The sequence below is a fragment of the Hemiscyllium ocellatum genome, chromosome 24 (assembly GCF_020745735.1).
Source record: "Hemiscyllium ocellatum isolate sHemOce1 chromosome 24, sHemOce1.pat.X.cur, whole genome shotgun sequence".
NCBI lineage: Eukaryota > Metazoa > Chordata > Chondrichthyes > Orectolobiformes > Hemiscylliidae > Hemiscyllium > Hemiscyllium ocellatum.
In genome coordinates this window covers 989575-1003195 of record NC_083424.1, presented here as the reverse complement: position 1 = coordinate 1003195, position 13621 = coordinate 989575, and the positions used below count along the sequence as shown (strand labels likewise).

The 13621-nt window shown below is 40.7% G+C and overlaps 1 protein-coding gene across 1 annotated transcript in view; it reads left to right on the top strand.

Annotated features, from left to right (window-relative positions):
* dnah10 (dynein axonemal heavy chain 10) overlaps nucleotides 1-13621 on the top strand; it is a 330367-nt gene that overhangs the window by 86590 nt on the left and 230156 nt on the right. Inside the window, exons 17-22 of the mRNA XM_060844124.1 lie at nucleotides 1243-1407; nucleotides 1501-1708; nucleotides 5564-5720; nucleotides 6623-7102; nucleotides 8966-9124; nucleotides 12803-12919. Coding sequence (XP_060700107.1) covers nucleotides 1243-1407; nucleotides 1501-1708; nucleotides 5564-5720; nucleotides 6623-7102; nucleotides 8966-9124; nucleotides 12803-12919 — 1286 coding nt within the window. The remainder of the gene's footprint in view (nucleotides 1-1242; nucleotides 1408-1500; nucleotides 1709-5563; nucleotides 5721-6622; nucleotides 7103-8965; nucleotides 9125-12802; nucleotides 12920-13621) is intronic.

Here is a 13621-nt window from a genome sequence, read left to right as displayed (position 1 = left end):
TGAACTGCCTATTCAACAGTATTGCAAAAAGGTGGACTGCATCACTTTAAGAAAGTGTTCACCATCTTCTCAAGTACTTAGGGAAAGGCAATAAATGCCAAGCATGTAACGTCCTGTGAATAAATATTAGAAAAAAATCTTCTGCTTCTAAATTTTGAAGAATTCCAGAGCCATCTGCTTACTCTATGGCTGTTGGAAGAAGAGTGGCTGCAGCAGGTTGGCAGCTCTTGAGCTGCCTTACTTGTGAGTCAGTCACCTGCACTTTTCCCAAGAGCAGAGCAGACGGTTTGCCTTGAATGTTAAAACCATCAGAGATCCTTGCAGCCTACCACAGCAAGACCTATGAACAGCTGGCCCTGCAGCATCTGTGGCTGTCAGTGTAATGCAGGCTTTACACTTTGTGCCTCAGGATCTTTGCAAAATGTAGATGGTGTTATTTGACAGTCTGTGTTCCATGGCTGCATCTAACATGTGACCGAATACTCTCTTTCCCAAGGCCAGTGACTTTATAGCACTGTCCCACAAACATCAGACAGCTATGATAGGGTGAAATAAAAATGTGAGCAGAGAAATAAATGAAACATTTCACACCAAATATGGTCATTTTAGACTTGAAAAGTTAACTCTCTTTCTGTCCCCCACAGATGCTGCCAAACCCTGCTGTCTTTCTCAGTACTTTCTGACTTCATTTCAGATATGCAGCAACTATAGTACTTTGCTTTTAAGATATGGAAATATAAGTTTAATTGGAAATTAAAACAGTTGGTATCATTATAAAAGCTTACATGATTCAGCTCTTACAATGTGGGAACCACTAATGTTTTTTTCTGCATACATTCCAATTATCAACAAATCAAAAAGGTGACCCACTGCCGTGTTCTCTGTGCAATAAATGCCGACCTTGATAGCGAAACTGATATCTTAAAAATGAATAAGTCTGAATGACTGCCAGTGGTCAGCAGGAAGTGGGTGTCAGCTGTGCTTTCTTCAAATTCTGGCTGTGATTGAGTGCTCCTGGGAAACCTGCAAGCAATTACACTGTAAAATTGTCATGAGAAACATTGTCTCCCCATGAGTTTCTCTGTTTTAAAGTCACAAATGGTATAACTAGAGATATAATGACTGTTGCTCTTGAAAATAATAAAATGAACAATGTGACTTAGGAGAAAAACATGCTTTCTATGAAATGGATATCAAAAATGCTACTACTATATGATTTAGTTTGATTGTTATTTTAAATAGGTATTCATGATTATCTTGGTCGCTGTGAGCAAGCAATTGGAAAATTTGAATCCCTTGTAAATCAGATCCACAAAAATGTCAGAGATATTGCAACCAAACTTGCAGCAATAGAGTCGGCAGATCTCTTTAAAAGGCCACCACCCAAATCAAAAGAAGATCTTGCAGGTATTATAGAATCATTTCAAACTTTGGAAAACAATGTTGCTATGATGTAAAATTTTCACAGATAAAGTGAAATATTCCGGTTGTTTATGTTAGGAGTAAAGGAGTTTTACGAACACGTAGAACAGGAACGAACAAAAGATATCTTGAATTTAGTCAGTAAATATAAAGCTATTGGACCTCTGCTGACAAAAATGGAAGGTCTCGTTTTCCACACCAATACCGGGAAGGCATCAAAAATGGCACTGTACTACAAATTCTGGGAGCGCAGAGTTTATGACTGTCTCGTCAAAATGATTTTAAAGTATGTATAATTTTGTTCTTGAAATGAATGGAAAGGTAAATACTGTGAGACTCTGAATGTAGAAACTCATTTAACAAAACAGTAATTTGGATGCATGAAGGGGTGCAGTTTGTTTCTTCTCCTGCCACATAAATTTCCTCGTGAGAAAATGTACTTATTTCGTGTGATTCTTTTTTAATACTTCAATTTTATTTCTATCCCTCTCTGGTCTTTATGATTGAGAGAAGTGGGGGGTGATTTGATATTGGATTTATACTAGTAACATAATTATGGTTTCTGTCACAATGTTAAGGGAAAGGTATCATAGTTTCGGTTTATTGATTAGTAATTCAGAGACATGAAATCTCTATGACTTTATCAACTAATGATCCAAAAACATTTTTTCAAATCCAACCATGGTAACTGGGAAGTATAACTTAAATTAAATAGATCTAGAATAAAACGCTAGTCTCAGGGTAGTGATCCTAAAATTATTGAGTTGTCACTCAAATCCTGAGAGGGACTTGGAGTAGGACAGGAGGAATCCAGTTGTCTTAGTACAAGTTGATACTAAGACATTGATAAGAATGGCAAGGAGCTTCTGTTGAAAGATTTTGAAAGTTTGCAAGCTAAACCAACAAAACAGAAGATCGTAATAGAATTGTTGGATAAGGTTCCCCATGGTAAACTAATGGAGAAAGTGAAGTCACATGGTGTGCAGGATGTTCTAGCTCGGTGGATAAAGAACTAGTTGAGTAACAGGAGACAGAGAGTAGTAGTTGAAAGGAGTTTCTCGAAATGGAGAAAGGTGACCAGTGGTGTTCCACAGGGGTCAGTGCTGGGGCCACTGTGTTTGTAATGCACATCAATGATCTGGAAGAGGGCATGATTGGTCTGATCAGTAACTTTGCAGATGACACAAAGATTGGTGGAGGGGACTGTCAAAGCATACAGGAGAATATAGATAGACTGGAGAGTTCGGCGGAGAAATGGCAGATGGAGTTCAATCCAGGCAAATGTGATGCATTTTGGGAAGTCTAATTCTAGAGTGAACTGTAAATGAAAGAGCCTTGGGAAGAGTTGATGAGCAGAGGGATCTGGGAGTTCAGGTCCATTGTACCCTGAAGGTGGCTGCACAGGTGGATATAGTGGTCAAGAAGGTATATGGTATGCTTGCCTTCATCGGATGGGATATTGAGTATAAGAGCTGGCAGGTCATGTTAAAATTGTACGACACTTTGGTTCGGTCACATTTAGAATACTATGAACAATTCTGGTCGCCACATTACCAAAAGGATGTGGATGCTTTGGAGAGGGTGCAGAGAAGGTTTATGAGGTTGGTATGGAAGGTGCTAGCTATGAAGAGGGGTTGAGTAGGTTAGGATTGTTTTCATTAGAAAAAAAGAAATTGAGGGGGGCCCTGATTGAGGTCTACAAAATCATGAAAGGTATAGACAGGGTAGATAGAAATAAACTTTTTCCCAGAGTGAGGGATTCAGTAACGAGAGATTACGTGTTCAAGATGAGAGGTGAAAAGTTTTACACAGAGGGAGGAAGGGACCTGGAACACATTGCCAGCAGAGGTGATAGAGGCAAGCACAGTGGATTCATTTAAGGTGCATCTGGACAGATGCATGAACAAGTGGGGAGCAGAGGGATACAGATGCTTAGGAATTGGGCAATAGCTTTAGATAGTGGATTTGGATTGGCTCAGGCTTGGAGGGCTGAAGGACCTGTTCCTGGACTGTAAGGTTTCTTTGTTCTTTGTTGAATAATCTCAAAATTACCTTCTACCCTTCGCTAGTGGTAGGGGACTCAATAGTTAGACGGATTGACAGGAAATTTTGTACTCCTGGAAGGTATGTTGCCTCCCCAGTGCCAGGGTCCGGGATGTCCCCAATCAGGTTTACAGGATTCTGAAGGGGGATGGTGAGCAGCCAGAAATCGTGGAACATATTGGCACCAATGATGTAGCCAGGAAAAGGATTGAGGATCTGAAAAGTGACTACAGAGAGTTAGGTTGTAAGCTGAAGAGCAGACGAGTAGAGTAGTGATCTCAGGTTTGCTACCGGTGGCTCAAGATAGTGAGGTGAGGAACAGTCAGTGAATGCAGCTTAACACGTGGCTCCGAGGCTGGTGCAGGAGGGAGGGCTTCACATACTTAGACCATTGGGATACCTTCTGGGGAAGGTGGGACCTATACATGAAGGACAGGTTGCACCTGAACTGGAGGGGCACAAATGTCCTGGGTGGGAGATTTGCTCGTGTGATTCAGGAGGGTTTAAACTAGATTGGCAGGAGGGTGGGAATCAGAGCCACATGTCTGAGAAGGGGACAGTTGCAGATTGGGCAATGACAGGATGTATGAAATCAATCAGGAAGGTTTCTTACGCAATGAAACAAAGAGATTGGTTAAAGTGTGTCTGCTTTAATGCAAGGAGTGTCTGAAATAAGAGTGATGAACTTAGAGCATGGATCAGTACTTGGGGCTATGATGTTGTGGCCATAACAGAGATATGGATTTCACAGGGGCAGAAATGGTTGCTTGATGTTCCAGAGTTTAGAATGTTTAAAAAGAACAGGGAGGGTGGAAAATGAGGGGGTGTAGCATTGCTAATCCGAGAGTGCATCAGAGCTACAGAAATGAAGGTTGTTGAGGAAGGTTTGTCTACTGAATCAGTATGGGTGGAAGTTAGGAACAGTGAGGGAGCAGCCACCACATTGGGGGTTTTCTACAGACCCCCTAATATCAGTAGAGAGATTGAAGAACGCATAGGCAGGCAGATTCTGGGAAAATGCAGATGTAGCAGGGTTGTTGTTATGGGTGATTTCAACTTTCCCAATATCAACTGGAACCTACTCAGTGCAGATGGTTTGGATGGAGCCACTTTTGTCAGGTGTGTTCAGGAGGATTTCCTTACTCAACCCTGTAAGAGCCAACACTTTGTTAGAGCGATGTATCAAATTCTTGAGAATTTAACATGTATTGAGTTTGAATTTGCATGCTTGTAATGTAGACGGACACTTTATGTTTACCTAAGTCTGGAAACTTGATGTGCGAGTTGTGAAATTGATAGTAAATAGGAAGTGCTGGATGGCTTAGAAATATAAAGGTGTATAAAGCTCTAGGACTTGATCTTGTGTATGCCAGAACTTTGTGGAAGTTTAGAGAGGAATTTGCAGGGCCCCTTGTAGAAATATTAATTTATAATGATGGGTGAGGTGCTGGATGACTGGAGATTGGCTAATGTTGTGTCTTTGTTTAAGAAGGGATATAAGGAGAAGCCTGGGAACTATAGACCTGTGAGTCTGACTTTGATGTTTTACACAGAGTGGTTTGTGTGTGGAAGAAACTTCAAGAGGAAGTGGTGATTGTGGCTACAGTTACATTGTTTAAAAGATATTTAAATAAGTACATGAATAAGAAATATTTTGAGGGATATAGGCCAAGTGCAGGCAGGTGTGACTAGTTTAGTTATGGTTGACATGGACTGGTTGGACTGAACGGTGTGTTTCTGTGCTGTATGACTCGATGATATTATCCTCGCTAGTGGTGCCCATGTTATGTGAATGAGCAGTTAGAGTCTGCAATCCCTAACTCCATCATGAGAACAGGGGTGTGCTGTGATTAGGGACGACATTCACCAACACTGGTTCAGCCCAACTATGAAGGTTTGGAAAAAAATGGGACTTTATTAATGCCACAAGTAAAACAAATATTTTATTCTCTCATGGGACATAGATGTTGCTGGCTAGCCAGCATTCATTGCCCACCCCTAGGATAAATGGCTCTGAAGATGAACCTGAAAAGGGATACTGCAGTTATTTTTACATTTGTTCATGTCTTGTTTAAAGTAATCAATTGTCTCTCTGCAGAAATCTTCAACAGATTAATGTTTCTATTCTTGGATCCAATCCACTATTCCAAGTTGAAGTTCACCTCTCTGCTCCTGAGATTGTCCTAAAACCTACTGCCCCTGAAGTTTATCAGCTGACTCTCCAGAACATAAAAGACTGCATGGAAACAACTAAGGTTAATTAAAATTGGATACTGCTGACAAAAGACACTCTTTGTCAGAGCTTTTCATCTTGCACTCATCAGGACAATATTTAATATCAACAAGAAGGAGAACAGCCTTTCTAGACTATATGAGCAGGATATGCTGACTGGTTAGTTGGCAAATGGACTTTGAATGATAGAAGCATTGCTGAGAAGAATGCATCATTGAGATTATGACTGACAGTTGTCTGAGTGCAAAATGAACAGTTTCAACAAAATGTGTGCTCTTACAGAATTACATGTAGTTTATAATTTTTAGGAATTTCTTATAATTTAATGCGCTGTCTTTCAGGTGGATTCCAAATTCTCCTACAATTTTAATGGTACACTGTGATTTAGGTCTCAATACCCCCTTAGCTGGGCTCTCTCTAATGTGGAGTCATCTGGGACAGTAGAGGGTAAAATGAGCATTGTTCCTTTTGTTGAGAAGGAACACATTTGAAATAATAGAGGATATCACCATGATGTAACCAAGTGAATTTAGTTATTGGGTCATTCTTGAGTCTTTGTCTTGGTATTTACCTATAATTCCTTCCTGCACAAGTTCACTCTAAATTCTAGCAGTTCATGCACAGAATTGGGTAAATCAATCAATCTCCCAACCCAAATGCATGTTTTGTTAACTTCAAGGAACAGGAATTTCAAATGATTGAAAGAATAAAAACAAGAAAAGGAGCAGTATTAAACCATATGGCTGGTCAAGTTTGCTCCCCCATTCAATGTGATCATGACTGACCTTGGGCTACAGCTCCACTGTTCTCCCTGCTCCTCATATCCATTAATTTCTTGAAAGGCCATAATCTGTCTATCAATTAGTTTGGTTGTTTTGACTCTTAAATGTAATTTTTTTATTGTACTTCTTTCATATGTTATAGCTATTTGTACGGTGGATGCATGGATCCTGCATTGAATGTTCACCACAGTATGTTGAAGGAGATGATGAACCGATCATCTTCAGTTTTTACAGTGACATTTCTCAGTATCCACAGATTATGGATCAAGCTGTTTCTACCAGTCAAAATCTTCAAAAACTTCTTGGTTCTTTAAGCAAGTATCTGAATCGTTGGAAGAAGTACAGATCCTTGTGGAAGATGGACAAGTCTATTGTTGTGGAGAAATTTGCAGCAAGGAATCCTTCTTGTGTTAGTTATGATGAGAAGTTGCAGTTTTACACCAGAATCAGTGAGGAGGTGGCAGAGCAGCCAATGATGAAAGATGAACAGTGTATTCGGCTCCAGTTGCGACCCTTGGCATTTAGCGTCCAAGAAAATGCAAACTCGTGGGTACATTCCCTTGGGTATTGTCTAAATGAATCTGCCAAACGGGAACTCTATAACCTGAGAAGTGAGCTAGAGGTAACTTTAATTTATTACAATTATATTTTAGTTTAAAATATGCTCTTGAGCAAAAATTGTAAAGTGAGGAGTTGTGGCCTTGATTGTTTAAACATCGCATATAAAACTTCTCGAACAGTTCTATTTCTCATGTAGTGACAATGTGTGTATAAACTGTGTAACCTTTTCTTATGAAGCAACAATGTTGATTATTGCTAACCTGGTTTGTTGGGAGAAGGTAGCCTAGGTGATAGGGAAATCATATTGTTCAAAGATTTTTATGACTCCTTTAAATAGGCAACACATCAGATTCTTTTGTGCATCTAAAACCTTACTAAAGTAATGTATTTTCAATAAAATGTGCTATTTTGTGAATAAATATGCACCACAATATTAGAATTTAAAACACAGATACTGGCCATTCGTCTCATTACGTCGGTGCCTTTTGCTGTTTCATGATTTTTAAATCCATTCATATAAAGTGGGCATCATTGGCGGGGCCCAAGAAAGTAGTGGTGTGCTCCCTTTTTGAACTGCTGCAACTCACCCGGTGTAGATACCCTCAATGCCAGAGTTTGATCCCAGTGACAGCCAAGGAAGGACAATATATTCCCCAGTCAGGGTAGAGGAGTGTTTACCTCTCAGTTTATCTTGTGCCTCACTAAGTGGTCTTTTTCATGTCCAAGTTTCTTATCTGTTATTTTGTTTCCATGCGATAGATTAGATTAGATTCCCTACTGTGTGGAAACAGGCCCTCCGAAGATTAACCCATCCAGACTCACTTCCCTCTGACTAACACACCTAGCACTATGGGCAATTTAACATGGCCAATTCACCTGACCTGCACATCTTTGGACTGTGGGAGGAAACTGGAGCACCCAGAGGAAACCCACACATAGACGGGGAGAACGTGCAAACTCCACACAGACAGTCGCCCAAGGCTGGAATTGAACCTGGAACCCTGGTGCTGTGAGGCAGCAGTGCTAACCACTGAGCCACTGTGCCGCCCCACTATTTAGTATACTTTACAATTTCTTTTTATGTAAGTTAAGTTTAATTTTGTTGTCTGTTTTTTAACTAATAATTATTTTAACTTATTTTCCAAACTTTTTATGTTCCCTTTGTTCATCTGTTTATTTATTGTCTGTGTATTTGAATTAGTGGGTTTACTTCAGTTTCACTTTTATCTTGTCCTCATTTATCTATAATATTTAATTATTAGTGCTGTTCTTAGATGATTATGGCAAACTTCATGCACTGTTTGATGTCTTTGCTGAGGCTAAAGAGCTGGGTCCTTCCTTACCAGACTATGTTTAACTCCATGCTTAACCAGAGGAGAATGAGGTTTAAGAGGAAACAGTGTCCATTTTGCAGTTCTTAGATGTCTCAATAAAAATTCAAAGTAATTAATGTATAGTTAATAACCTGTTATATATCAACAAACAGGGAGTCCAGAACTAGAGGGCATAGGTTTAGGGTGAGAGGGGAAAGGTATAAAAGAGACCTAAGGGGCAACGTTTACACACAGAGGGTGGTATGTGTATGGAATGAGCTGCCAGAGGATGTGGTGGAGGCTGGTACAATTACAACATTTAAGAGGCATTTGGGTGGGTATATGAATAGGAAGGGTTCGGAGGGATATGGGCTGGTGCTGGAAGGTGGGACTAGTTTGAGTTAGGATATCTGGTCGGCATGGACGGGTTAGACCGAAGGGTCTGTTTCCATGTTGTACATCTCTATGACTATGATTCCATGTCTTAATGAATTAGATTGTTTTAATTTAATTAATTTCTTCAGAAACATTCTATTATAAAAATTTCACACTGTCAAAGCCAATATTTTTGGATTTGTAATTTTTGACTAATTTTCTTTTATCATTTACAGGAACTTTCAGTTGCTCTCAAGAGAGCTCCAGACTCATTGGAGGATTTGAAATATGTACTGAGTACAATTGCCAAAATTCGATCCATGTCTTTAGCTGTTGAGCTGCGATTAAAAGATAACCAGGAAAGATATCGAACCCTAGCAATGTATAATATCTCTGTGAGTTCACTTCTCAGATTTTTCTCTTGTGAATGCTATGGTTTAATTTTCTTCATCATTTAGCCATTAATGTCTGTGTTAATTAGTATTAAATGGACATCTCCAAATGTAGTCTGTCTTAGCAAAAACATATCAGGTGAGATACTCTACCATTCCAGTTACTTAGTGTATCTTCAATCACAAGATGTGCCCCTGGGCCAGCATTTATGGCCCAGTCCTAATTACTGAGAAGAAGTTGGTGGAGAGCTGCAATCTTTAGGGTGAGGGACACACAGAGCACTATTAAAGAGGGATTTGCAATGCTTCAACCCAGTGACAGTGAAGGAATGGCAATATATTGCTGTACTGAGTGACTGGCAAGACATTAGGAAGCTCAGAGGAACAGGGTGATTTTGGGATGTTTGTCCACCTGAAGGTGGCAGGGCAGATTAATAGAGCAGTTAAGAAGGCATATACGACACTTGTCTTTATCAACTAGGAGAAAGTGAGGACTGCAGATGCTGGGGATCAGAGCTTAAAAATGTGTTGCTGAAAAAGCGCAGCAGGTCAGGCAGCATCAAAGGAGAAGGAGAATCGACGTTTCGGGCATAAGCCCTTCTTCAGGAATGAGGAGGCTGTGCCAAGCAGGCCAAGATAAAAGGTAGTCCCTCCTCCTCCTTTGATGCTGTCTGACCTGCTGCGCTTTTCCAGCAACACATTTTTAAGCACTTGTCTTTATCAATTGTGGGGTAGATTCTAAGAGCAAGGATGTTATGTTGGTAACAATACCAAAGAACTGTGGATACTGGAAATCAGAAACAGAAGCAGAAATTGCTTGAAAAACATAGCAGGTCTAGCAGCATCTGAAGAGAGAAAGCAGAGTTAACGTTTCAGGTCAACTGACCCTTCCCCAGAATTGATTGTAAGTAGGAAGCAGTTGGTACATATGCTAAAGATGGAAATGGGAAGTATGGGAAGGAGTAAACAATAAGTGGAAATGGATCCCAGAGAAAGAGAAAGAAACATTTGGGCAGACTGGAATGTAAAGATCAGCCTGGGGAAATCAGTAGTTGCTAATGGGGACCATTGGTGGCTGACAATGGATTATTTGTGGTAACTGCCCATATGATAACAAGGCCTGGGGTGTGTCAGTGGGATAAAGGCATGGGAGGAGATGCTAAAGCCCTAAAATTGTTGAGCTCAATATTGAGTCCAAAAGGCTGCAAGATTCCAATGCAGAAACTGAGGTGTTGTTATTCCAGTTTGCACTGAGATTACGTTGGAGCTGTACAAAATGTAAGTTAGGTCACAGCTGGAGTAATGTGTGCAGTTCTGGTCTCTGCACTATTGGAAAGTATAATTGTATTGGAGTTGGTATTGAGGAGATTCACCAGGATGTTGCCTGGAAAGGAGCAGTTTAATAATGAAGAGATACTGGACAAAATCAGGTTATTTTCTTTAGAGCAGAGAAGGCTTGGGGCAAAGGGGTGGGGGCACCTTATTGAGGTCTATAAGATTGTGAGGGTCATGAACAGGGTGGGTAGAATTGAGAGGGTATGGGTGATGAATGCTCATCTAGTCAGTGATGCTCACATCCCATGAATGAATAAGAACTAATTCAATTTCAGACAGATGGCGCCTCACAGGCATGAAGGTCAGTGGGTTTCACCATCACTGTTGAATTTCCCCAGGTGCAAGTCACCAATCAAGGCACCAAGTAACTGGCCAGCTAGATTCATCAACAGGCAGGACATACACTCCATTCATGTGCGTGCATGCTTACGTGCTTGCCTTTCTGGAAACTGCCACCACTGTTTCATCTCTGATAATTCAAGATGTCACAGCTTTTCATTCTATCTGCTAATCTCTATGAATGGGTTTTAGAGGTTAAGTTGTATTTTTGAAAAGATGTCTACTTGTTCGTGTTTGGCACTTTGTGATAGTTCCACAGAGGTGCTGAAGCTGAAGCCATCTGTCCACTAGGACTATCAGCAAAGAGACCTTTGGCCTCTGTAGTTATGATCGTGGTACTTTATCTGGTCGAGTGTTACCGGTGTTGGACGATCTGAGCTACAGGGAGAGGCTGAACAGGCTGGGACTGTTTTCCCTGGAGCGTCAGAGGCCGAAGGGTGACCTTACAGAGATTTACAAAATTATGAGGGGCATGGATACGATAAATAGGCATAGTCTTTTCCCTGGGGTCGGGGAGTCCAGAACTAGAGGGCATAGGTTTAGGGTGAGAGGGGAAAGATATAAAAGAGACCGAAGGGGCAATTTTTTCACACAGAGGGTGGTACGTGTATGGAATGAGCTGCCAGAGGATGTGGTCGAGCATGGTACAATTGCAACATTTAAGAGGTATTTGGATGGGTATATGAATAGGAAGGGTTTGGAGGGATATGGGTTGGGTGCTGGCAGGTGGGACTAGATTGGGTTGGGATATCTGGTCGGCATGGATGGGTTGGACCGAAGGGTCTGTTTCCATGCTGTACATCTCTATGACTCTATGACTCTATGAGTGGTATATGCAGTGCACGTCTACAAGGTTGTCATGCATTTCGATCACTGCACTCTCATTTATGAACTTCTGTAATTAATTTAGGCTGCGTGATATGATGACTTATAAAGCTTTACACTTTGTTTTTATGTAAAAATACATGCTATTCTGTTTTATACCATAGAAGTGTAAATCTTGAATACAACGGATTCACACAGTTGGTCAGAGGATCAGGGGTAGCAGAAGCTGGAATAAGAGAAAGAAGTAGACAATGAGAAGGAGGGAGGTATAAATCACTCAGGTGCCTAGCCTCCCAGGGATGTTGCAGGTCTGATGTGCCCCTGAGGAATTCATGTGATGCCATCAACATCAGTAAACATCTAATGTAAGCACATTCCGTTAAACCCTTCTAAGCTAGGAGGATGGCATTCTCTGGAACTTAGTTTGAATTGTCTGTGAACACACTGTCATTGAAGAGGTAATGTTGAGTAGATCCACACAACTGCCAATGAAGGATGTATACCTGTGCAGAGGTTTAACTTTCTAATCAAGAACCCTTTCTCCTTTCATCAGTTCATCTCTCTTCTGTACCACTATTAATAAAAGGAAGTTGAAATGCTAGCCTTCAAGTGTCTACATTTACATATTGTTCAAAAAGCGAAAGTTTGCACAGTTACAGTTCAAACAAATCCCAATTACTACTCATTACTCTGCCTCATGGAGATGTTTCTGCTATTGATCACTTCTTTCACCTGTCTCTTTGTGGATGAGATAGAGACAGCCTGTTCCCTAGTTTCTGGTCTGGCTGAGATGTGTGTGGCAATCATTCTTGTCATGGAGGTACCAATGAGGACCTGAGGAAACTCCCATAATTTGGGTTCAATCTGTTAGTTCTCATCTAATTAGAGATCTTACATCTGTGTAAAACTATGTTCTTCAACTTTTGAAAGGGACTGCCCATTGGTGCCTCCTCCTGAATGCGTGAGAGACAAAAAAAACCCAGCAGATGCTGGAATCCATTGTAGAAGAAGTCAATGTTTTGGGTATAACCCTTCAGGAAGAATGTTGACTTCTCCATCTCCTGATGCTGCCTGCTTGCTGTTCTCCTTCCAGCCTCCTGCTTGTCTACTTTGTCCTCCTGAATGCTAGCAACTTAAAAAAGATCATTTTTAAGTGTTTCTTATTATGTCTTTCCTCATCAGACGACAGAAGAAGAGAAAGATTTACAACAGAAAATTAAGATAATCTGGGAAAATCTGTTTGATGAGGCACGTAAGATTGACCGCAGGCTAGGCACTGTAAAGAAGAAGTTCACTAAGGTAATTAATATTACTGCTCATTTGTTTCCTGTACTGTTACTGTTATCTTTGTTATCTCCAAAACTCTAATGCTAACCTGTCAGTCTCCCAGCTTCCACTCTCTAAAATTGCGCTGACCCAAATCTCTGCTCTTCTAAATCACAATGAGTAGTACTGCCCTGCCAGTAGCAGTGGTGGACTCTCCCTCTTTATGGGCATTTAAACAGGCATTGGATAGGCATATGGAGGATAGTGGGCTAGTGTAGGTTAAGTGGGCTTGGATCTGCACAACGTCGAGGGCCAAAGGGCCTGTCCTGCGCTGTATTTTTCTATGTTCTATGAGTCCCTTTTGTTCATCTGTCCTGTACATTCTGATCTACATTGACTTCCTGTTCAGGAATAAGATTTTAAGATTCCCATGCTTGTTTTGAAATTCCTGTATACCTTGGCCTTCTCTATATTAATGGCTACAGTCCTCTGAGTTATTTGCACTTTTTCAATTTGAGAAATCACCATTGTTAGTAAGTCCTTAGCCTCTGTAACTCCCTCCCTAAACTTCTCTACTCCCTCTGCAGGGAGTAGAGAAGCTGGACATTTGAGGGGTGTGGTGTATTGGTAATGATTTGAATTTGTGAAGATGCATGAAAACATGCTTGGGTTTGCAGAGTAAAACTGTTTGTGAAACTTGCTAAAATGACAGCCAATTTCTTGTCAGATCTAGTC